This window comes from Pyrgilauda ruficollis, unplaced genomic scaffold (assembly GCF_017590135.1).
Source record: "Pyrgilauda ruficollis isolate IOZ18807 unplaced genomic scaffold, ASM1759013v1 scaffold8, whole genome shotgun sequence".
Classification (NCBI taxonomy): Eukaryota; Metazoa; Chordata; class Aves; order Passeriformes; family Passeridae; genus Pyrgilauda; species Pyrgilauda ruficollis.
The window spans coordinates 9,070,159-9,094,759 of record NW_024529932.1 but is presented as its reverse complement, the minus strand read 5'-3'; the positions used below and the strand labels follow the sequence as shown (position 1 = coordinate 9,094,759).

General features: G+C 41.5%; 1 protein-coding gene across 4 annotated transcripts in view; it reads right to left on the bottom strand.

The window, feature by feature from the left end:
- Nucleotides 1–18,653, bottom strand: part of PDGFD (platelet derived growth factor D) — a 138,422-nt gene extending 119,769 nt beyond the window's left edge. For 2 of the 4 annotated variants that reach the window (XM_041487342.1, XM_041487343.1), the window contains exon 1: nucleotides 17,546–18,653. In XM_041487342.1, the coding sequence (XP_041343276.1) occupies nucleotides 17,546–17,675 (130 nt within the window). In that variant the 5' untranslated portion in view covers nucleotides 17,676–18,653. The remainder of the gene's footprint in view (nucleotides 1–17,545) is intronic. The other 2 variants (XM_041487345.1, XM_041487344.1) reach the window with 2 other exon arrangements.
- Nucleotides 18,654–24,601: the final 5,948 nt, after the last annotated feature.

The following is a 24,601-nucleotide window of genomic DNA, read 5'->3' as shown; positions in this document are numbered from 1 at the left end:
ACAGAATCAGCTGAGTTGGAAGACCAAGATCAAGGAGTACAACTCCCAGCACAGGACCATCCTCAAGAGCCAGAGCATGTGCCTCAAAATATTGTCCAAACACTCCTGGAACTCTGTAAGGCAGCCTACCAATGAGGTAAAAAGCCTTAAGTTTGCAACACTTCAAATGTACAAAGAATTACACTTGATTTGAACTAAATAAATTATGTTTGAGCCTTAACACAGCAAGATTTAGACATTTTGCATCTGCATTTAGGTAATTTAAGGAAGAAATTGCTAAAACATAAAATACATTTGGGATTATTTATTTTTATTTGCTTCATACCTTCTGATCAACAAGGGAAAACAGTATCTTACAACATGTGAGCAGCAGATAAGTACCAAATATCTCCCACTACACAGTCTGAGGTGCAGGAACACATGTAGGAGTCAATGATTACATGCACTACAGCTGCTCCAGAGAGGAGGTCTGCAGGTGCAGATCTGTCAGTCAGCACTATGCCTGAGTGGGTTTGGTCAGGATGAGTTAGGAGGGGGAAAGAGAAAAGGAAAAGAGCTGGCTGAGCAATGAGACAAAGACAATTGAAAAGATTCAGAAGGTAGAAAGCTACTGGGCTCAAAATATGTAAATTCATGTTTGCACTTACATGCTCATGCAACCAACCCACACCCAAAGTATATTCCTACGAATGTTACCCAAACAAGATTTATTATGTTCTTTGCAGTATTCAATCAATCCCTTTTCCCTCCAGCACTTGCAACTCTGCAGCAACCCCTGGCTCTATTTTTGTGACTATGTACCTTCAACCAGGTGTGGCCAAGAGCTGCTTTCTTACAAGCAGTGATTTTCGACCTTGCCAGAAACCTCTGATAAATTCATTCTCCATGAGTCAGACACTAATACCATTATAAGGTCTAAACCAGCTGACAGGAATGAGATGTATTAATCTCAGTTGACCTCTGTACACATAAAAAATTGCTAACATAAGATCTTGTGAAGTATATGCTGGTCTTAGTCTATTTAATAACTGCCTGAGATCCTGGGGGAAAAAAAAAAAAAAAAAAAGGAAGCCAAATCTAATCCTAAATCTTCTCATACTCCAACAGTAGTGTCAACCCTCCACATTTTATCCCAGAAGCAGTGGTAGTGAATGTTTATTCTTGAAGCATAATTTTGCAGAGTAATGGACTGTTACGACTTGCTAGTCAGAAATAACTACTATAATGTCATTGCTCATCACTCTAAAGAAATCTTTAATCTTATCCTATAAATGCAGCATTTTGAAGAGATCTAGAAGATTCAAACCATGTTTCTCAGACAGCAATAAAAACAGAAATATTTTTAGGTAATTTTGTGAGCTTGCTGTGCTAGTGACCTACTTGCCCTAGACTTGCTCTGAGTGCAAAAACAAGACACATGCAGAAGGTAATTCATCCCACCTGAAGGCAGACATCTAAAACAAATGGAATGAGCAGTTCTCTGCAGGTGTCTTTCTCTCCCCCTCAATTATAAGCAAAGCTTTAGCAAGAGATCCCATTTTTCAAACCACCAAAGTTTTTTAAAATGAACTTTTTTTTTTCTCTACCAATTGCATTTCAGCCTCATTTAAAAGGTAAGGCACACAATATAAATGTAAATGTGTATGAATCCCTTTAAGCACACAGCAAACCAACACATAGATACAGATGGCTGTACATAGATACACACACACTTTGCAAAGGCCTGCAGCCAGGACCTGAGATGAAGTGACTGACTTCATGACAGATTTTCTGATCTATTGTGCAGATAGGCAGATGGATCAAATCACATCTGAGATTTCAGCTCGGTTCTAAAGGTACAGGTAGGAAACCTAGCTGTATATCTTTATTTTATTCTGAGTTTTCATTTTTACTTTTCGAGATTGCTTGTTTTAAAAGAATATTTAAAGACACCACCATCAAGAACACACTGTCTACAATTAAATATAACTAGCACAAGATCAAGTAGTTCTGCTCCCCAGGAAGATTAGCTATGTTTAATAATATTTAAATCTATTTTGTCTCATCATACATACATTGTGCAGCCTGAATTTTATGATTTTTTAAGATGTCAGAGAACATATTCATAATAAAGTTGTTTTGACTATGGTAAGCTCCATTTAGACAGGAATCAGAATTCAATTAAAATGTGTATATCTCAGCATTTTAAATAGTTCTTAGTGAAGAAAAAGCACCTAATTGTGTTGAAAATATCAGAAAAAGAATTACCATAACATGTTTGACTTAGAAAGAAAATTTGCCGATTAATCAACTCCAACTGCTTCTACTCACCAATAACAGCCATATTTCTGAAATTATTCATGGGCCCCAAAATAAAATGAAAATTTAAATCTTTTTGAAAGCATCTGTGCAGGTGTGTTCCTATTTTTATTCTGGATGTTTTTCTCTGCAGTGCTGACTTTGTACATTTGGTTTTTACTTATTGACTGAAAGAGAAAGCCAGATGTTCTGTTTGTGATCTGTTTGGTTCAGGCACTTTCTTATGCCCAAACTAACTTCTCAATTTTGAGTGAAGAGAACAAAATGAAAAACGAATATTCACTCTACAATTGTCAGGTAAATTGCTAACAGGTATGATGAAAGCAAAATTTCTATACAGTAGCAATTGAAGATTGCAGATCTTGGGAAAAAAAAAAAAAAAAAAAAAAAAAAAAAAAAAAACCAAAAATTTTTTTTAAACCTACTTTGCCAAAACTATTATTCAACCTACTGTAAATGTGGTCCATACTGAAATGTAATGAACTGCATCTCACAGTGCTATAGTTGAAAAACTTGGGCTGACCTCAAGAGATAAAAATAGTTCTTCAATTCCATACATAATTACGAAAACAGCAATATTTCAAGTAGAATTTAACAGATTCCAATGAAAGCTTTTTGCAGTGTATGTGTCTTACATTTTGCAAAGTATTACATTTCGCTCACATCTTCAAATAAGCTGTCATGATTTCAAATGGGTTTCTTTTTCAAGCTAGATAGCATACATTTTTTATTAAGAATGTTTTTATTACACAATGGAGCTCTAAGTTAAAGAAAAATATCTATAATCACAAAGAAAATTTTACAGATTTTATGGAGATTTGTGAAGAATAATATGCGGAGAGTAGCAGCACCACCAGCATTCAGTTTGCAATGCAACAGATGTAAACAATACAGGAAAAGTAAACAGACCTTCAAAAAGCTACAAATTTCATCAATACCATATGATACCAATTCTTCAAAACAACATAGAATTAGAAAGATTTTCACTGAAATATAAACCAATATTATATCTAAGAACAACACATTTAGGATTGTAGCATTAAAGTTTTATGTCCAGATAAGTCCAAAACTGTCAAAGCAAAAAAAGCATGAGCTGCTTTTCAATATCTATCAGAACAATAAGAAGTCCTGCATAGATTTTAAATAGAAGGTTGTAGGGCCTTAACAAAATTGTACCATTTTGACACCTGAATTCAGAGCTAGGTCTCAGGTACTGAGAGAACAGCATCAGCTTAAGACCTTGCATACTACCAAGGATTGTGAAACGAAATGAATCTTTAAAACTTTGCACTTATTTGAGAGAAATCCTAACTATATGTGACATATAAACTTTCTCACTGGTTGACAATGTCACTCGGTCCATCAGGAATTCTTTGCAAAACAGAGGCAAACGGAAAAGGATTATTCTGAAATTGTTCTGGCATGAAGAGCCAAAAGAAAAAACTAAAATGTTACAGCATAGATACTGCCTATTATCTTTGTAATGCTCTGTGGAAACAGGTATTTGCACTAGAATCAAGCAAGACTGCACACTGTTTGATTACCTTTCCACAGACAGACTAGCTGCTATGCACATGGGCACAGGAACCACCTCTCCGAGACAAACAGGACGTGGGAGAAGGTGGCAGAATATGGTTAAGGTCTTAAAACCAGATCCTTTAGAGCACTAGAAACCAGAGAACTCCAGAGAATTGCTAAGAGTTCCACTTGACATCCCCAGAACTGGCATGATGAATGCAAGCCTGAATCATATTGCAGCAGAGGATTTCTTTATGAGGAGCTGTCTGAGGTATTCCTTTTTCAGTTTAGAAGTTACCAGAATAATCATGAGGACAGAGACAGTAATCACTAAAGGATAATAAAAGAGTAACTCATCATTTACATACTTAAAATTAGACAGAATCAGCTGCTGCCCCAGTATTGACTGAGTGATCCTGATGGATTTACGAGGTACAATGCTAGACACTGTATTCCTCAGTCAAATGTTTCTTTGCATACACACATAAATCTAGAGGGGAGCACACATAAAGACATTCCCTCTCATGTTTTCTGTAATGTTCCTTTCTCCTCTGTCAACCACAAGGGAGAAAAGCCATAATTGTTATAATATACTATTCCTTCCCTTCTCTACTGAAAGTCAAATATGGATTCATAGAGTATGAATGTAAAGATGATACCAGTTAATACTGAAGAGACAGACCTCAAGCCATAGTGGCAATACCAGTGTCATTATAATTTGACTACTTTTAGCTAAGATGTCTAAAAATTGACAAATTTGAGAAACTAATCAGTGTACTGGAGAAATTAGTGCTAATTAAGTTATCTGAGTACCTGAACTTTCGCAACACAAAAACTGTAAAAGAGATTAGCATTTTATTTACCGTTCATTATTAAGAGGTGAGTTGCAGCTGAAATCACACTGCATTAATAAGGTCACAATTACATAAATTACTTTTTTGCAAACTGAACACAATCACACAATACTTAAAATTGCATTACTCCCAGTCGTGGGAAAAAAGTGAAGATAGGATCTACACCTAGTGCCCATTTTACACAGGAAGTAAAAATGGCATGCACTGACAAACAAATGCATAAAATATACATATATCTCACATGAGGTGCACACGGACAGTCTCTCCCACACAGCTCATTGAGGAATACAGAGTCTGAACACATCATTTGTTTTTCATAGAATCATCTAAGCGTAAATTGGTTGGAATGGACTTCTGAATGTCATCTAGTCCAATCACCCTGCAATGATCAGGGACATTTTTTCTTAGCAAGAGTTGCAGTACCACAGGGAGGAACTGGGAAAAGACAAATCTGGCAATATATAAGATTGCTTGCTGACACAGGGCTAAGATGGGGCTTCAGTTATACAGACAGAGGGGGAGGCAGGAGCGAGCCCCATCCAGTGCATACTGGAACAAGAAGATGCCCTTCCACATTCACCAGCAAGAGATGGAGCAGTTACTTCCAGCAGGAAGTAAGGAGGAGTCTTGGCACACTATCCAACTTCTTCTGACCCCTCTGCCTTACCAGTCATTTACAATCATCCCTCCCCCTTCTACCGCACTGTGCTGGTACCCAAAGGGAAGACTATTTGGGAAAGCGAGGCAGGGCTGAAGATCCTTCATCTTCCCTATGACACTCACTACATGGCTGGTAATGCACCTGGCTGAACATGCATGATTTCACCCTTTACTCCTGTTGTGTCTGGCCCTACAATGCATCTAACAAAAAAACCCAAGACATAAAAACTGCCACCACCACAAAAAAAACTTCAAGACTTTTAGTTCATTTGTTTTCTTTATTTTGAACATTTAACAAGGCTGTGTAGTCAATTCAACTTTATACCTAATGTGATTTTGAATTTCTTTTTTTAAAAAGTATGTTTCAGGCTAAACCCACATGTTCAGCGATCTGACAGTGCTTTTATTTTTTTGGGTTTTTTTGTCTCCTGGCAAAAAGCAAAATGAAAATGTCTCTGATGCTTTCTTTCTTTCTGGCTGCTTTCCTTTGCTTTATTTTAAAAGGAAATATTTAGTGAAAAGTTTGTGAGAGCAGTGCTTTGTTTTGAATGCAGTAAATGTGGGGATTTGACAGGTTCTAGGAATCTTTAGCTTCAAGTATTGCCAGTCTACTCTCAAATTTCTTTTTCTGAACCTCAGATGCCAGCACCAGCTGGTCAAAATTTACCAGCTTTTTAACAGAAATGCTGTGCATACGTGCAGGAAAAAGTGGACATTCCATGTGAAACTATTCAGCAACCATTATGGGTAAGAACTCTTTGTTAGTGTCCATCATAAGCAAGTACGGTGTATGTCTCAGGTAGCTCTCTGACAGAGGCTCAGCCAAGCCCCCAGTGGGAGCTCGCTGGGTTTCCACAAGTCAGCTCCTTCACCAGGCCCACTCATGCTCTGTGAAAAGCTCTGCCAGCTGCTGCTGCACACACAGAACCTCTGTCAAAACCAATTTAGAGAACTGGCTTCACGTGCTGGCATCAGATCCTCTATTTTGTCTGGCAATTTTAAGCAACTTTTAACTGGAAAGAACGTCAAGTCAGCAAGATAATGATAATACTGTTCAATAATGTAGTTCATAGTGGTTTGTCTTTTAAGAACAGGTTTCGCGTTAGCCACAGTAACTGTAAAATAAAAATTTAAAAAATTCTAAAATACTGATTTATAATAAATAACTGAAGGAAATGCTTCTATCCCAGCTTTGGTAAGAGAAGGGAAGGAGAAGCTGCATTAGGTGACAAGGCTGAGTATTTTCCTAGAATGAAACAAGGCAGCTTACAGTATTTTTGTTCTGGTTTGGCCAAATACCTTTGAAGCTACCTTCAAATACCTTTTTGAAATTGATGTGCTAGCAATTCATTGTCAAAACTGCAATGACATGTACGTAAATTTGCAATCACTTCACTGTAAAAGCATATATAGAAATACATTTTGTCTGACTTCTGAAAGAAAAACAGGTGACACTTTTTCCCTTGCCTAAGGTAAGCTTTAAAAGCAATCTGCTTGACAAGGTTTAACTTTAGATCCTGCAAAGGTTGGTGATGGCACAAAAGATAGCAGGAGAATCAGGAAATGGCACAGTCATTGGAGACAAATCCTGAGAGAAGATCCCTGTACAAAAATAAAAGGGAGCTCCTGCAAGCCTTGAAAAATATCCTGCACACATTGATAAAAAGACCTTTAAATTCATTCTTCAAAAAAATAAACTGAACTGACATATCCAGTCATTGTGATTTCTTCTTCGTGACCTTCCTCTATATCCTTATGCACTAGATGAAACCAAACCCAGGGAACAAAAGTGCAAAGTAACAAAACCAGAATAATAGCTTTCCCTGTTTTGTTCCAGGGTTTCTTTAGAGAAGAGACTGCTATTTAACTACCACGCCACTGAAGTCATATTCAGGCAAGCATGTGAAAACCAAGATATTTGATTTTTATACAGGACATCACACTGTCACTTTGTGTAATTCTTTGTTCCCCAAAACTGACTATTCATGTGGCCTGTAATTTTACCTTATGCATGGCATATGGCTCTCAGTCTGCAAAAACAGTGGCAGCTCTGAGCAGGAAAGCAGACACGAGGTAGAACAGCACAGATAGCAAGGCCACAGCATTTTAAGGACAGATGCACCCTGATAAGGATCTCCAGTCTTTGCCCATGTGCCACTTTGGCTGTGGGTGGCACTTCTGCCTCTCCAAGCTGCCAGGGCTCAACACTGACATTGAAACTAAAGGAATTTACATACAGTGATATTGCCTGCAGGAAAATATTGTCAAACGCATGTGCACTGCCCAGGAAAGGCTTACTGTGTATGCTGTGACTGGTGAGGAGACTGGGGAAAGAGCAAGATCAGCCATACTGATCCACATCTCATCCTCCTTTGCTTGCCAGTGTGGGAGCAACACAGGTAGAGGATCAGTCCTCAGATGCATGCTAAAGTATAGCATGAGGTTCCTCTGTGGTGCAAGTAAGTTTATTTCTGGAGTGATGTTTGTTTCTATGTTGTCACATGGCCAAGAGAATTCCTCATTTCTTGAAGTCTGTTGGGAGGCAAGGCTGTATGTATGGAGATCAGGCTTTGCCATGCAGGTCCCAGAACAGACTCACCTTAACACTACACAAGGGTTCTGCAAAGATGGGGATGTCACTGCAGCCATTTCTCGGAGGCACCACTCAAGACACCCTGAGTATACTGTAAACAGGGCATCTGCACTGAACTGACTCTAGAGGTTCAAACGTTTGCACAGGCTAATTATGTAGCAGCAGTCCACACACATACTAGGAGCAGCCAGATCACTACTATATATGATGGTAGAATTTTGTATTTTGCTTCAAAGAAGAGTTTAATTTTCCAGGATCTTATAAATGCCAGGAACTGGTGAGAAATGCATATCATGTCAATAAGCTCTCCTGGGTGACAAGTATTAATTCCAAACAAAAATAAAGCCAAGCCTATTCAGGTACAGAACAGTTTTCTTCCATTAGGAGGATGAAAAAAACCCAAAGAATCCCTTTCCCCTTCTCACAATTTCAAAGACATCTTACTAGAGTAGCAGTGATACATGCATACCTGGGGGTTTGGGAACCCCAGGTCACACCATATGGTCAGCGACGAAGCAATCCAGCATCTTCCTGTGTGAACTGCCAAACATTCAGAAACCTAACAAAGCAATATGAATGTGGCTAATGGAGCAAGGGAACAGGCTTACAACTTGATCTACAAAGGGAAACAGTGCCATAACTTTGGGGCTTTCTATCAATTTCAAAGGAGAAAATTCCCCGTAGGCTTCTACAAGGAGGTCTTAAATCCTTTTACTGACATCTGGATGTGTGAGTGAAATCACTCCTATCAGTGATTATCCCTGCTGTGGAATCATGATTAAGAAGCTGTGTTGGTCCATCTCCACGAAGAATGCCAAGGCACTATCACCACCTATTTGCTGTTCTCACTCAGCATTACTGCCACTGGTTTGCTAAGGCAAAGGATTTATCTTTCAAGAAAACTGGCTGAAAAATTAAGGGCAGAACAGTACATAAAGGGTTTCTAGATCTCACAGTACATCCAGTGATCAACCTTCTGTGTATCTATTTTTATTCCTTCTCTCTAGCCAGTCTGGGTCTCTGCTTCATCCTCAATCCACTTTTTTCGTGAGTCACATCAGATTAGAAATGCATTCAACTATGAGAAAAATCTTTTGCAACTGATCCAAAAAGAAACAATAACAGAAACCCCCGCATATTACATTTGGAGCCTCTTTAAAAAACAAGCAGAAACAATGCAAGACACTAAAAAATATGGACAGGTTTCCTTATGGTCTTGTTTAGAAATGTACCGCAGCTGAAGTCACTTGTAGGATATCCTGTGGGTGACACGTAAAGTAGGAGAAAAAGAAACTGGACATTTGAATACAAGGCTTTGTTCTGTATTTTTGCTACACAATCTGTAACTACGTCAGTTACCCCTCCATCTCTATCAGTGCAAAGGATTTGTTTGGTTTGTCTCAGTGCATGGACACTAACCAAACATCCTAACTTTGAGTACTATATACAAGCCCCTCACTACAAGAAAGACAATGAGGTGCTGAGGCACATCCAAAGAGAAACAAAGGGAAAGCTCAGGAAGGGTCTGGAGCACAAGTCTGATGAGGAGTGGCCGAGGGAACTGGGGATTTTCAGCCTAGAGAACAGGAAGCTCAGGGGGATCTTATCACCCTCTACAACTCCCTGAAAGGAGGGTGTAACCACTCAATCTTAGGGTCTTTTTCAAATTAAATATTTCTAAGAGTGATTGTATTACAAACTCATCACTGAATTCCTACACATTTTATTTTATCCTGTACTAATTCATGTGAACTGTGTGCCAGGCTAATGGAATTTTTGTCATTGATTTTAGTGGAACAAAATTCAAGATGGCTATTTTTCAAGGACTAACTGCTTAATAAATAGTTTTACAGAGTCTCAACATCAAGTTCCAAGGCACAGCAGGGTTAAAACACACTGGCATGAAGTTTGAACAGAAGGTTAAGTGTGTCCTCCTGCACCATCTCCAAATATGTAGAGCTCTAATTAACAAAGCAGGAACATGGGATGTTGGCCTTCACAGTGTGGGATACAGATCAAAAAGGAAACATGAAACTGAAGATTACTTAAGTTCAATAGGAAGCTCAAGATCATGGAGGATTTATTCACTACCAAAAATATTAGAGCCAAACCCAAACTCCCAAGAGAAAGTATCTCCAGTTTCACACTAAACAGGACACTTCCTTAGCTTTGTAAACAGGAGACTGATTTGAAACAAACTGCCAAACAACTCTATGCAATCCAGTATTTCAGCCAAGAGAACCTCACCAGAAGCGCTCTCTTTTATCCAAAATGTGGTATTATGTAATCAACCTCATAAATACAATAGTGGAATTTTGGAGGCAATTATTGAATATAGCTTGAATCAAATGACTAAAAAGATTACTACTAAATTTCTCTGCATTAGTAGGCAAAGTCATACTACAGAGAATGCCAACACAGAGCCTTCATGGTATTTCATAGGACTCTTTTAGTATCCTGATGTCAAATCCCTGCAGGTGCACAAAAGTCAGAGAAGGCCAGGTAGCCCCTTCTTTGGGGTTGGGATCATGCTAAAAACTTTTAAGAATTAAAATCATTGAGCTGGACTCAATGATCATTCTTGGTCCCTTCCATCTAAACATATTTTGTGATTCTGTGATAGGTGAATATTTTGCGACATTTGATGATATTCTAAAGATAAAAATTTTATTTAATCTGCAAATGCATGTAAAAAAGACTGATGCCTATGACATATATATATATATACACATACTTTTTTATTCTGATAGACTAAATACAACTGACAAACACATAGCAACAACGCCTGTAGAAAAGCCGAAGTTACACATGCCTTCTTTGCCTCAGACTTTGATAGTAAGATTAATTTGCTTTGGGTATCCAGCCTCCTGTGCTGGAAGAGAGGGACAGGGAGCAGAACAAAGCCCCCACAATCCAAAAGGAAATTATCAGTGACTTGCTACACCACTTAGACATTAGTCTATGGGGACAGATGGGATCCACCCAAGGGTCTTGAGAGCTGGCAGAAGTCCTCACCAAACCACATTCCACCCTTTACCAACAGTCCTAGCAAATCTGAAAGGTCCAGTTAACTGGAGGTCAGCAAATGTGGCACCCATGTATAAGAATGGCCAGAAGGATACAGGGAAATACCAGCCTATCAGCCTGAGCTCAGTGCAGGGGAAAGTCATAGCACAGCTTGTCAACAGAGTATCATCACACAGAACATGCATGACAGCCAGGGGATCAGGCCCAGTCAGCATGGCTGTAGGAAAGGAAGGTCCTGATTGACCAACCTGATCTCCTTCTGCGACCAGAAGAAGGTCTGGTGATCCGCTCAATGGATGAGGGAAAGGCTGTGGATGTGGTCTGCCTGGACTTTATGTAGTGGGTTTACCTTGACTGGACACCAAGTGCCCATCAAGCCTCTCTATCACTCCCCTTCTCAGTGGGGCAAGGGAGAGAAAGTAAGATGGAAAACAACTTGTAGCTTGATGTAAGGCATTTCACTAAACAAAAAACAAAGGCAAAAATTTGGTGCATATAAACAAAGAGAAAAAAAGCTTATTCTCTACTTTTCATCAGGGAGTGATATCCAGCCACTTCCCAAAGTTGCAGCACATGTAATGATTGCTCCAGAAGGCAAACACTGTAAAATAACAAATATCCCCCATTCCTGCTCCCTCCTTTAGCTTTTATATCTGAGCTGATGTCATATGGTATGGAATACCCGTTTGGGTCATTTGGGCCCGGTTGTTCCCCATCCCAGGACCTTTCCCACTCCCAGCCACTTGAGAGGGGCAGAATGTTAGAGAGACAGCCCTGGTGCTGTGCCAGCACTGCTCAGCAGTAGCCACAACACTGCTGTTTCATTCACACCTTCCTAACTACCAAAGTAGAGCACAGCACTGAGGGCTGATGTGGGGAAAATTTAACTCCATCTCAGCCAAGACACTTTAGTAAAGCTTCTGACACCATATCTCACAGAATTATCCTGCAAAAACGGCTAGGAGAGGTGCATTATTTCCTGTATAGAAGACTATCCTATTGTCCAAGTCCAGAGAGTGGTGCTGAATGGAGTTACAAGCTCGGTACTGGGGCCAGTCCTGTTCAGTATCTTTATTGATGCCCTGGATGAGTGAGTGCACCCTCAGCAAGCCTGCAGACAAAAGCAAGCTGGGCAGGAGTGTTGGTTTGCTGCAGGGTAGGAAGGCACTGCAGAGGGATCTGGACAGGCTGGATCGAGGGCCCAAGGCCAATTGTGTGAGTGCTCAGTAAACAGCTGGGCTTGATGATCTTGGAGGTCTTTTCCGACCGAAACAATTCTATGATTCCTAATTTTGCAAATCCTTGGTACACTTGATTCATAAAAAATATATAGTTATTTTGACTCACCTCATTTACATAAAAGCTATTTGAGCTTTCTTATTACACTGTCCTGTATGACTTGAACCCCTTGACTTTAGCAGAATTATGAAGATGGTCAAAGTTAAGCACATGATGAATATTACTGCACTAATGATCCTCTGTGAATTTTCTATTTACGCCTATTCCTAGATGTTTTATGAAACACAACATCTATGTGGCTGGCACAACAGTGGAAAAGAACTCCCATTATTATTTTAGATTTTCTGCACTGTCCAGTTTCCACAAATCAAAGCAATACAACTAAGTTTTCTCTTCCAGCCCTTTAAGAATTAGCTGGCCTAATTCAGCTTCACAGTAATACTTTAAAAAGCCCAGAATGAAAACCAAGAAGTTTCAAGAGACTGTCTGAAGAATTTATAGTGACTTACACTATGGTATACATCTACCTGATAAAACATATTTCAAGTTCCTTTAGAGAATTCCTCTGTGCTGCTTGCTGCTGAGTCAGGGTTGGAATTCTCATGCAATATGCTTTGATATTTCAGTCCAAACTGTTAATTATACAGATAAGAAACACCATCAAAGTCACATAATTGTAGACCAAAGTGCATTACTGCAGGGAAATTAGTAAGGCTTTTTTTTTTTAACTGATGAAGCCTGAAATACATATTGCTATACAAAATATAGAAAACAAGGAAATAAAGCCTGTAAAAAACAATTTATTTTGGCCATTTTACAGTTGACACAATTTTATGTTACCAGAGTCCTCTAAAAATGTATACAAGCCTATTATAAAAGAACTCAGCAAGTGCATTCCAAAAGTGATGTTCTAAATCACTAGTGATACCAGAGACATTTCATAGAATCACAGAAACATAAAATCACAGAGTCATGGAATGGTTTAGGTTGAAAGGAACCTTGAGGGTCATCTAGTTCCAATCCCTCTGCCATGAGCAGGGACACTTTGCACTAGACCAGCCTGATGAAACCCCTTGAACAGACCTCTCTGGGTAACCTGTGCCAGGGCCTCACCACATCCACAGTAAAGAATTCCTCCTAATACCATAAAATCGTAAGATGGCTTGGGTTGGAAGGGACCTTAAAGCATCTAATCTAAATCTATCCTCTTTATAAAACCAACCAAACAACCAAAAAACAGAAAAGAACACAATTTTCTCCCCAAAACAGGCACTTAACATTTGTTTGGTGAGAGAATACTGCCCAAATCACCATATACTTTTCCCTGTGATTAGGCATCAGCCAACACAGGGAAGAAGAGGGTAGAGTTAATGGCATACATCCATTTGGACCAGGCCTTAAAGAGCTAAAAGCTATTGGCAGTTCTCCAGAATTATAAAGTACAGTATTTTCCTTGTATTTTGGTGGTGCACAAGCAAAGCAAAGTTTGAAAATTCCAGGTTTTTTTGGATTCATAATGAAAACCACAAGAGTGTAGAATCTTATCATGAGTCATCTGATGTTATGGTTTCAAACCCACATCAGAAGATACTGATTCCATGGCTTTCAGTTGTTTACATACTGAAATGACCTGACACTATGCTGTCTGTTCTGTTTTTTCTTTGAACTCTGGAGTTTCAAGTTTAAAGTATGTATGGTGATGCTTAGTCTGAAGATACAGCCTAGGCATACTTCCCTATACTAAGCAGATGTTTGTTCAATAACTGATAAGAAAAACCATGTGATGTTTCAGTTAGACATTATATAGTAAATAATATTATTTAGCACTTTTTATCTTCCACTGTTCATCTCCAAGTACACATAAACAATCAAAACAGAAGAAGCAAAATATCATACTTCTTGTAATTAGGCCGTATTACCTGCATACTGCAAACTGGGAAACTGAGTCAAAATAGAACAATGGAAGCATCTGGAAGACCTCTGTGTTATTCTGATGGACTTCAAAGTACTTAACTTAATAGCATTAATAAACACTCTAAGTGAATACCAGTACTTGTGCTATAAATGTCTCTGGCACCTCCAGGACACTAAAAAATTGATTAGTGCTACACTGGACTGCTGAGTCACCAATGACCGTCCTTCAACTAGGACAAGAGGATGTCTTGGAAGCAAGTTATTTATATTCTTAATATCTTCAGCAGAAAGTACAGTCTGGTTAGGTTTGGTAGTCATTAAATGGCAATTTTTGTATGAGCTGCCCTCCTCCATAGATTTCTTATCAGATCAACTTCAGTCTTAAGTAAGAGCAATTACAAATAGGCCAACTTCTTTTAGTCTGAAAGAAGAAAGGCAATACTGAATCATGCACACTGCAAAGGTTTGTTCTGGCCAGAAGCAAGACCAAGCCTCCATATTAAACTCTGTGTATGCAGTACCACTAGGCTATCCTGCTTGGAATTGGAACTCAAAGGGTTGCTTTTTTTTAATAAAATGTGCAGGTGGTCTTGAACTTACCAAGATATTTTTTTGAAGCTGAATAGGCCTTTTTTCCTCTTCTCTTTTAATTTCAAAACCTAATAATCATGATCATCAACCCAGAACATAACATTAAACTACTTTTTATCTTTGCTGTGTGTTTTGAGAGAGACTGTTGTAACACATTTACCCCAATGTACTGCATGCTCTCAGATCCCATTCTGTATTGTCATGTCTGCAAATATTTACAAAGCAAAAAGTACTGTCTGACTCAGCAACACAACTCACATGTCTTTCATGCTGTTCCATATAATTGCCTCAGACCAAAACAACACAAAAACACCACTGCGAATTACAAAAGACAGAAATACTATTAGTGGCCTACAGCCAACTGTGGTCTAAGCATTTGCTTGTGAGTCTGTCACATGCATGCAACATTTGGAATACTGCTCAAAACCTTTGGCTGTAGAAATAGAGACCCTCAGTCAAGGAACTCAAGCAACAGTTTCATTTGTGTAAAATCAGGGAGATCAGCAGCTGATCTGCTTTAAATATTGAAACCCCACACCAGAACACACCATCCTTTGCAGAGAAAAAGCAACATGATTCCCAAGCACAGGGAGAGAGCAAGGCTGCAGCATGCTAGGGGTCTGCATGTACTCTCCATCAAAGCCTGTGACCTCTTCAGTACATTCGGAACATCCACTCAAGAATTGCAGAAGCGTCTGACTTTAGCACGGGCACATTCACTGTAGGCTGCAAGGCTCACCAGCACATGTCCCAGCAAAGATGAAAGGTAGGATGCAATTACACATAGACCTTCCAACAACCCCAGTGTTAGTCCACCTGGTACCCACAAAGATCAACTACTACAAGCTGCCTCAGGTAATTTTAAAGGTGCAAAGCTTAATCAAATTGTTAAATTATCACAACTAGGAAGACAGCAATTAAGTAATAATTTCAGAGGCTTGTTCTCTTCTTCAGTCCTAGAATCAATTTCACCACAGGAAGGCTTCTGAGGAGTAAAACACCCATCATACTTCCACTAATATAAAAACTTTATTTATATTAGGGGTTAATGATTTCTTCATTGTCTATACAGAGATGATCAGAGTAGTAGACATTTTGATGTTCTAAGTATGTAAGTTTTCAATGAAAAAGCTTGTTTGAAGTTTGAGCTGGATGGAAGCTTGCTTAGCCTTATTCAGAGATGGTCTCAGTTCTTCTATGAAGATGGCAGGCTAACAAGTCATGAAGCTTGATAGAACACAGAATCATTTTAAAGAAGGAAATAGAAATAACAAATATGTACTTTTATTCCAAACACAAACTTTTTTTTTTCTTTAATGAGATTAAATTTGACTTCTGTCAGAAAGAACTGCAATTCTGTCCTGCTTCCTCACTCAACATTTCCATTATATGAAAAAATCTTCCACCTTCTCTAAGTCCTCTTTCAGTGACTAGAAAGGCATAAAAAATATTATTAAGTTCAATATGGCTCCAAACTTTAAACAAAAACATCTTCCTAAATCAACTGTATACCCATTACATGCATTGTATACATGCTGGAAAATAAACACTGGCAAATACAGTCTTGGAAATGGCTCAAGGGCCTGGGTTTTTGAAAAGGGTTTATAAAATATACAACTGCTGTCAACTGGAAGATGTTAACTTGAAGACTGATGTTAACTCTGTTCATTTGCAAGGAGAACATCCTGCATTTCGTCGTCTAAGCAGGTACAGGGCACCGTGCAAAAGCAAGCTCTCCCACGTGAGGCTGGAACATTCCAGGCTGCTCCCTGGCCAAAGGCCCATCACTCTTCCCAAACTGAAAGTCGTGGATTCTAGAGGTGAATTTCAGCAGCGCTATTTCCATGCAGTCTCCCCGTTCACTGCCCGTGGGGCCACGGCACACGACCACGTTCACTGGAGGCACCTGCGTCCCGCACTGCTGCGCTGCAGACCCTGGGCAGCACCTCGGCTGTCCAGGACATCCTCTGCCGCAGCGCCCGGAGGGAACAGCACCGGAGCTCAGGCGGAGAACACCCTGCCTCAGGGGCGGGCGGTGTCCGAGAGCCTGCTGCCGCCCTGAGGGGTGCGCAGCGTCCCCGGCCATCACAAGGGACGAGGCCAGTCCTGGTGGGGCAGTGCCCAGCCGATCCAGGGGAACACCAAGCCCTGGGCTCAGATCCTCCGCTCGAGGAAGTCCCCTAACCCGCCGAGCAGCACGCCGACAGCCCTTCGACAGGACTCGAAGGCGGCGAGGCTGTGGCAGGGCCGGGAGACGATCCCGCTCCCGGCCAAGGAGCTCTGGGGCGACGGCAGCGCCCCCGACACACCGCCCATGAGAGCCCGCTCCGCGGCCGCCGTGCGGCCGGAGACGCCACGAAGCCGCCGCTCGCCCCGCTCTGCCCCGCCGCCGGCACATCGCAGGCACACGGGGGACACGGGCCCGGGGGTGCCCAGGGATGCCCGGCGGGACCCGCCTGGGCAGCCGGGACCGAGCACTCCGCCTTGTCAGGGGCGAGGTGCTCCCCGAAGCCCAGACGGGACGCTGGGGGTACCTCCCCGAAGTTGCCCCGAGAAGTTTGGGACGGCCCGGAGGTGCAGCCGCCGGGCAGAGTAGCCCCCTCAGCCCACACCTCCCTCCTGCCACCTGGCCATACGCTCCCGGATCGGCCGCCGGAACGGGACCCCGGAGACCGACCCCACGACCTGGCTGAGCCCCCCGGGACGGGACCCCACCCGGACCGACCCCAGTCGCCCTCTGGGTGCGCGGCCCTCGCTCCCGGGACAGGAGAGCGGTAGCCCCGAGGCGCGCTTAAGGGCTACCCCCCGCACAAGTAGCCCTTGGGAATAAATAAAGCAGCAGGACACGTACCATCTCGCCTGATGTTGGAAGCCCGCAGGGCTTTTATAGATCCGCTCTGGGCAGGGGCGGTGGTGCCCTGACGGCTGCAGAAGTTCGCACAGACGACGGCGTAGAGCAGGAGGAGGATGAGCAGTTGCATTGGGACCAGCTGAGAGCGGGACCGTGTCTCTGCGAAGAAACGGGCTCTCCTCTCCCGACGAGGGTGCTTCCCTCGCTCGTGTTCTCTTCCCCCTTACCGGACTTTTTGATTGTTGCGGGTTGCTTGTGTGTTTGGGGGAGTTGTAGGCGGGGGTCGGGAGGGGAGGGGAGGGGGCAAAAAAGGCACAATCCCCGCAAAAAAAAAGCGCAAAACCCCAGAGCACGCGAAGCAGCGGTCACCGCCGCCGCGCTACTCTCCGAGCTGCCTCAAAACTTCCTGCATGCTGAACTCTCGGCTGCCCTTCTGGGCCGGCCGAACTCGGCAGAGGTGCGGAGCGCCCGGGCCGGGACCGCCGCCCGCTCCCCTCGTCCAGCACGGCCGTGCCCCAGCAGCAGGCGGGGGCTGCCGCAGCCGCGCTCCCCCGCGGCCGCCGCCGCGCTGCACCGCGCCTCGCACCGCCCCCGCCCGCCGCGGGAGCCCAGGCAGCCGCCGCCGGGGTCTGCAGCGCCGGGAGCGCCCCGCTCTCCGCGCCGGGGGAGGAAAGGGGGCGGGAGCGGTGCCCAGGCCCTCCCTGAGCTACCGGCCGCGCCGTCTCCACTCCGGACAAAAAGTGGCAGGAGGGATGGTGCGAGGAGGGGGCTGTCCCCGGTGCGGTGCGGAGTGGACGCCGGTCTCCTGGCGACTGGATAGGACGGGAGTCGTGTGCTAAGAGCTCTCCGCCTGCACAGGGGCCACGCACCCGGCCGTCCCGTCACACTCGGGCTCGCGTTGGCCACGTAAAAGTCATCGCTGGGCCGAATGCCTCAAATCTCCGAGCTGTGCCAGGGCGGGTGAAAAAACTTAGTGGGACAACTGGTGAATAATCCGCAGTTGTCCCTAGGAGAAATATATGGGCTCCTCTTGTCATGCCAAGCACTGTCCAAAGCTTTTCATAAAAAGTTCGTTCTTATTAATTTAGACCCTCAATAAATTGGTCTGGTTTTAAAAGATTGTATTACTACCTGGAAGAGTTTAGGTCTAAACCAAAGGTATGTGAGGGTTGTAATCAGATTGCTAGTTTAATATTCTTTTTCTTTCCATTAGTTGCAATGAAAATAATCAAAAGGAAGATAAAAAAAAAACCCAACCAAAAAAAAAAAAAAAAAAAAAACAAAAAAAAAAAACTCAGGTTTTAAAATTTTTTTAAAAAAAAAAAAAAAAAACCAAAAAACAAACACTCAGGTTTTAACAGTTCTCTAATAAATTTTTCCCTACTCAGTTTATTTCTTACAACATTTTATGCAGTCTTAGCCAGTCTAACAAACTTGCTGCCAGATCTTTAACAACATGAAACATACGTCATTAGCAGAAGAATGTCAATATGGTGCTGTATCAGGAGTCTTGGACGAGTCCTGCTACACTGTGAGTTCTGCCTCTGGCTGTGTGAAGCATTTTCTCCAAGAGCATGCTAGGATGACAATGGGACTGAAACATCTTGTATGTCTTAGGAAACCAGTAGGGTGCAATTCTGTTATGCATAATTCATGCTCCTTTATCCCTTTCATGTTCCCCAAAACTGACAGTGAACCTAATCCTGCTCCCATGTGGTAGATAATGGAAAGGCTCCAACAGTGCTTCATTTGTGAGCAGATGTGACTATATTTTAGGTGCCCATTTCAGGGGGGGAGCTGGGTGAAGAGAGGGAAGGTGGCCAATTCAATCATCCTAATAGAAGCAGAATGTCAAATAGAGGACACAGAATTAATGAGTATGGGGGATCTTGGGAGATGTTCTCTCTTCAGCCAGTCAATGTGTCTGCCTCTCTCCAGTTACCTTGCAAGGAACTACCAGAAAATGCCAATAGAATCCCTGCTCCCCAGCTCTCTTCTGACCTTTAGCACAACTCGTGGTGAAGTCTTGCCTTTCTTAGTGCGTTCAGGACCTCCTTCTCTTTTAGATTCAGGGTGCTGGAACCTGTAATTGGTTCTCTTTGGGGAAGTGGCCATTTTAAACCGAAAGAGAAAGAAGGACAGATTACCTTCCAGCAAAAAGTCAGACAAAAAATGTTTTGAAAGTATCTGAGCAATTGCACAATTCAGTCAAGAAATGGCAGTATTTCCCAGGCTGTTTCTCTTTCTGTATTGAAATTCATCCATATACATTTGCTTATATAAAATTCATACATCTTCCCAAGACCTGCGTATAGAAACAGAGTCTCTCTGGCCCCATGCCTCCCTGGCTACAAAGGTCCAACGTTAACAGAAGAGTAAAAGAGCCTTTTGTCTTTAACACTCCACAGCTGTTTGGCTGACATGCTCCCTGGCTTGATAGGGACTATAAGTTTAAACTTCCTCGAGCTGACCAGGGCACAGAAGTGAGGTTTCCTCAGCACTTCTTTTTATTTTATTTTTTTTTTAAGAGTACATACTGTTTTGGTACATAAGATGAAATTTCTGTTTATGTAGCAGAGATACCTGGTTGCTTAGAGAATTCTCAAGCAAAACAGCATGAGGCCTCATCAACTAGACGATGATGGACATAGGCAAGTGGATTCCACCACCTGTGGCTTTGATACATACTAAGAGGAGCCCTGTATCACTCATATCATATGCTCACGGTACATTTCTGTTTCTCCCTGTACAAAGCATGGGATAGTGCCACTCTTTGTTCTTAAAGCAAAAATTATTTCTGTAGCAGACAAGTCTCTTTCTCAGGTCAGAAAACAGGGAATAACATTGTGGGGTCCAAAACAGAGGCCTAGATCTATGAATTATCAAATATTTATTTTAGCCCTAGTATCAAAAAACCCCCAGATTTTCCAATTCGATGTACAGGTGGACAGAAAGATTTTGGGACAGAGAAGCAAAACTAACATGCATTGGTAGAGTATTAGAGGAAAAGCCTGCATTCTAATGACTGTTGCTACAGCTTAGTTCACTTTTAAAACCACTAGACCCACTAAAAGCGAGAAAAGTATCTCTATAATAAGGTGTCATAGAACTCCCATCAAAGAGAGAGAAGTCTGGATTATACTCAGACAGTTTAATAAGCATATCACTGGGTATTTACTTTCTGGCAAAAATTCTAGCACATTGGCTAATCTGCATTCTAAGTGCTTGGAATAATATAAAGCATCAGGTGGCTTCTACAGGAAGACCGATACTAAATCACAAAAGGTTGCTGCATAAAAGGACACACTGATGTATAAGTGTGATAACCTAGGTAATTATAGATTTGTCAGCTCAACTGGGACCCTAATAAAAAAGTCTTCACATAAAAGTCAATTAATAGAAATTAAAAAGAAAATAACATAATTGTTTTCTATCAACCTGGAAAATCTTACCATGCCAACTTGGAAATCTGGCTGACAAGCAGAATAGCATCCCATTGTAGCTGTCATAACATACCAATTGGTACTGCATGATTTGAATCATTTGAATTGAAAGCCATGCATACTAAAGGTTTTCAAAACTTCTTAAATGACAGGCTTAAAAATGTTTATGAGAAAGGGAAACATCGTTACATGGAATCTCTTTGAGAAAGTGCTACTTAGGCTAATTTTTTACTTTTGCATTGGTTTACATTTGTAGGCACACAGTTTGTGATAATTGGGAGTGGGGCTGCGGCCGAGCCTCATCCCCAGTGGGCTGCAGCTGTGCAGGGCAGGGGAGCAGCATTGACGGTAATGAGATACAGAGTGCTGAGGTGCACTGAGCAATCACAAAGGGAACAGAGGGCGTACAGGTGCAATGCATGAACAATTAGGGGTGTAAAAGGGGCTGAAGAGCAGCCCTGGAAGCCTTCAGGTGTGGCATGGTGTTGCTCTGTATGGGTTGATGCTTTCTGAAATTGTAATGTTCTGTGTATTGTGGCTGTCTCATATGCTGCAACATACATTTCTAACAATGACCTGTAAAATTGCAGCTATTATAGATGAGTATTGAAGATGACAAAAACTTTGGGGGAGTAACAATAGGATGACTTATAGCATTGGTGATATATTGAGGCAGATGTGTAGTTACTGGATATAAGTGTAAAGCTGAGCCCTGGCCCAGCTTATGCATCAAAATAGACACTGGCAGCACTTCCCAGTGCCTGTGGCATTCACCTCAGCTTGTTTTAGTCCTCTGAAAGTGCCTGGTGTTAGTCACACAGGTCCTCATTGTTTATGGAGAGAATTGGGTTCCCATCAGAGGATCCTCTAGCCCAGAGGTTTTAGGCAGTCATGCTGGGGTGGTTTGGAAGGTCCAGTTTCTCTCCACTATGGAGAGAGTACAGAGGAAAAAATGCATCCATAGATATAGGATAGAGTGTTTAATTCTAGAAAGCACTGATGCAGGAAAAAAATTATGGGGGTGGATTATCAAGAAAGTCAATGGGCTGTAGCCATCTCTGTTATCATTTGTTGACTGGGCGATGCTCCAGAGTCATGCAGTTTGTCTATGGAGCACAAATGCACTGTTTGTCCAGAACATTTGATCTATGTTGATTAAGTAGCAAAATCCAAGATCTCTGTGAGTTTTCTCTGGGATCCTTGACTCCTTATTTAAAGAGGAGAATAACAGAGTAAGGGCATTGTGCCTTCTTACGTTATTATTACACTGCTGCCTCAAGTTCCTATGAATAAAGTCAGGAATAAAGAAAGGATCATAATAAAGCGAGAAACAGTGAGAGGAAAACCACAGGGTTAGCTGGAGGTTGAGAAACGTGCCACTCAGGGAAAAACTTAAAAAATCACAAGCCGTTTAGCTTGTCAAGGAGAAAATCAGAGGGGTCACAGCTTCCTCCCGGAGGTAGGGTATTGATTCGAGAAGGCTATTTTGTCTAGTGGACAATGACATATCAAGGTGAAGGCTGGAGATAGACAAATTAAGGTTAGAAGTAAAAGGCACATTTTTCTCTGCGGAAAGCTATGGAACTATCAAAGTTCTTCACCGCTGAAAATCTGAAAGGCAAGATTTGATGTTTTCGTAAAACCACTCAAGTGGTTTCAAGCTGTGCTTAGGAATTCTTGGGATCTATTGATCACTTCTAGAAAGTCTGTAAAGGCAACAGAAGAAAGCATGTTCATATGCTCTATACTACAAGCCACAGATAAATTTTTAAGTGATTTTGCAGTTTCTTAGAAAACAACAACTAAAAAAATAAAACTCCAAGGATTAATTCCAGGCACTGTGATTTTTGTTATATAGGAGGGCAGTCAAGAGAGGGCAATGACCTCATCCCCTAGTTTATAATCTGTGACAAAGATGTAAGAATGAGCAGAGGTACATAAAACAGGATGGAGAAACATCTCAAAATTGCTGAAATATGTCTTAAGTAAACAACTATAACCATGATGGAAGACCAAAAGAATGTAAGGAAAATTAGACCAAAGCCATTATATGTCTGGATCTGGAAAACACAGGCGGAGTCAAGTGTTACTAAGAAAATTGCCCCAGGCACCATGACTTCAAGAAAAAAGTGCATCACAGGGATGTATGGCCAGATTTACTGCCTGAGCCTACAGGCAGTGATTCAACAACACATGCAGAAAAACCCCAGTGAAACTGGTCACTTTAGGTGACCAGACCTATCAAACACAAGCTCAAGCACTGCTGCCTGGTATCACTACAAACATAGCATTGATTTGTGGAACCTCACGTTAAAACGCTGAACACTAGATCTGGGCCACAGACCTGCAAGTGGTGCTGCTGTTTGTCCTCCTCCAGCTACCAGCTGTGCAAGATCACTTGTCTGGCCCATTCTTGAGAACAGCTGCAGGCAGCTTTGATTTATCCAGTCTTCTGATTTTCCTTTTCGTGCCTGCACTGCTACAAGGTGCTGTGCCCTCCTCCCTTTTGTATACCTGCTTCTGGTCCCAGCTCTTAAATTACTTTTGCTGGCTTTATGTAACTTTTGGATAGTTTTCCACTGCAAATGTTGAAACAAATATTGCACTAATATGCACATAGGAAGGGAAAAAAATTATCCCAAGCTGAACATGCTGATAATATTAAATTTTGAGAAAGTGCCATATCACTCATGTTGCCCTCATACTTAGTGACAATATCAATTGGTATCTAGTGTGCATGCAATATTCAGAGTCATGCTTTCAAAAACTGAATATAATCCACAATGAAATAAGAAATGTTGCCCTCCTGAGGTCAAGTAGGGTTTTTACCCCCCATTGATATCAGTGAAAGCAGCATTTAGACATAAATTCAGGTTTAAAAATACTGGGCTATGTTTTCTCATACATTTTTCATAATAAGAAAGTAACAACTTCAAAAAGACTGCATTTCTTCTGTAGCCCTTCTTCCCAGGTTTCTAGATTTAAAGCTGAAGAGACCTTTCTGGCGTGATATAGTTTGACTTCTTGCATTAATAAGCCAAACTGTTTTGCTGTCTGACCTCCTGTTTTGTTTGCTTAAAAGTGTGGTATCTTTTAGAAAAAGAAAAGATCAAAACTTGATTTTAAAACAGGAAATCAATTTTACAGTATCTCAAGACACAGAATCGCCCACCATCAGTGTTAGGTAATTCAAGTGATTAATGACTGTTTAATTTGGTTGGTTTTTTTTCTCTGGATCTTGTGTTGTGAATGAACAGTAATGGTTTATCAGGATCCTGTGCTTGGTCTTAAATATTTGGATGTAAGTAAGCTGGAATGATTAGTTTGGATTTAGTAAAAGAGCTGTCCTCAAACCCTTGTATCTTCTACCTAACCACTTGTGTTATTTCTGTGATCAATTTCTTTGCTCCTGTCAAAATGATGTCAGATGTTGTCTTCAAATACATTTGAGTTAGAAAACTGACATCTAAAATTTTAGAGAAATTCTAGGAATATTTTACAACTGCTAGTATGAGATTTCTAGGATCTGAGGTTTCAGACTCCGAATTTTTCATGATAATTCATGCTTTGTGTGTGCAAGTTGCAGATACTACTTTACAAATAAAGCAACAAG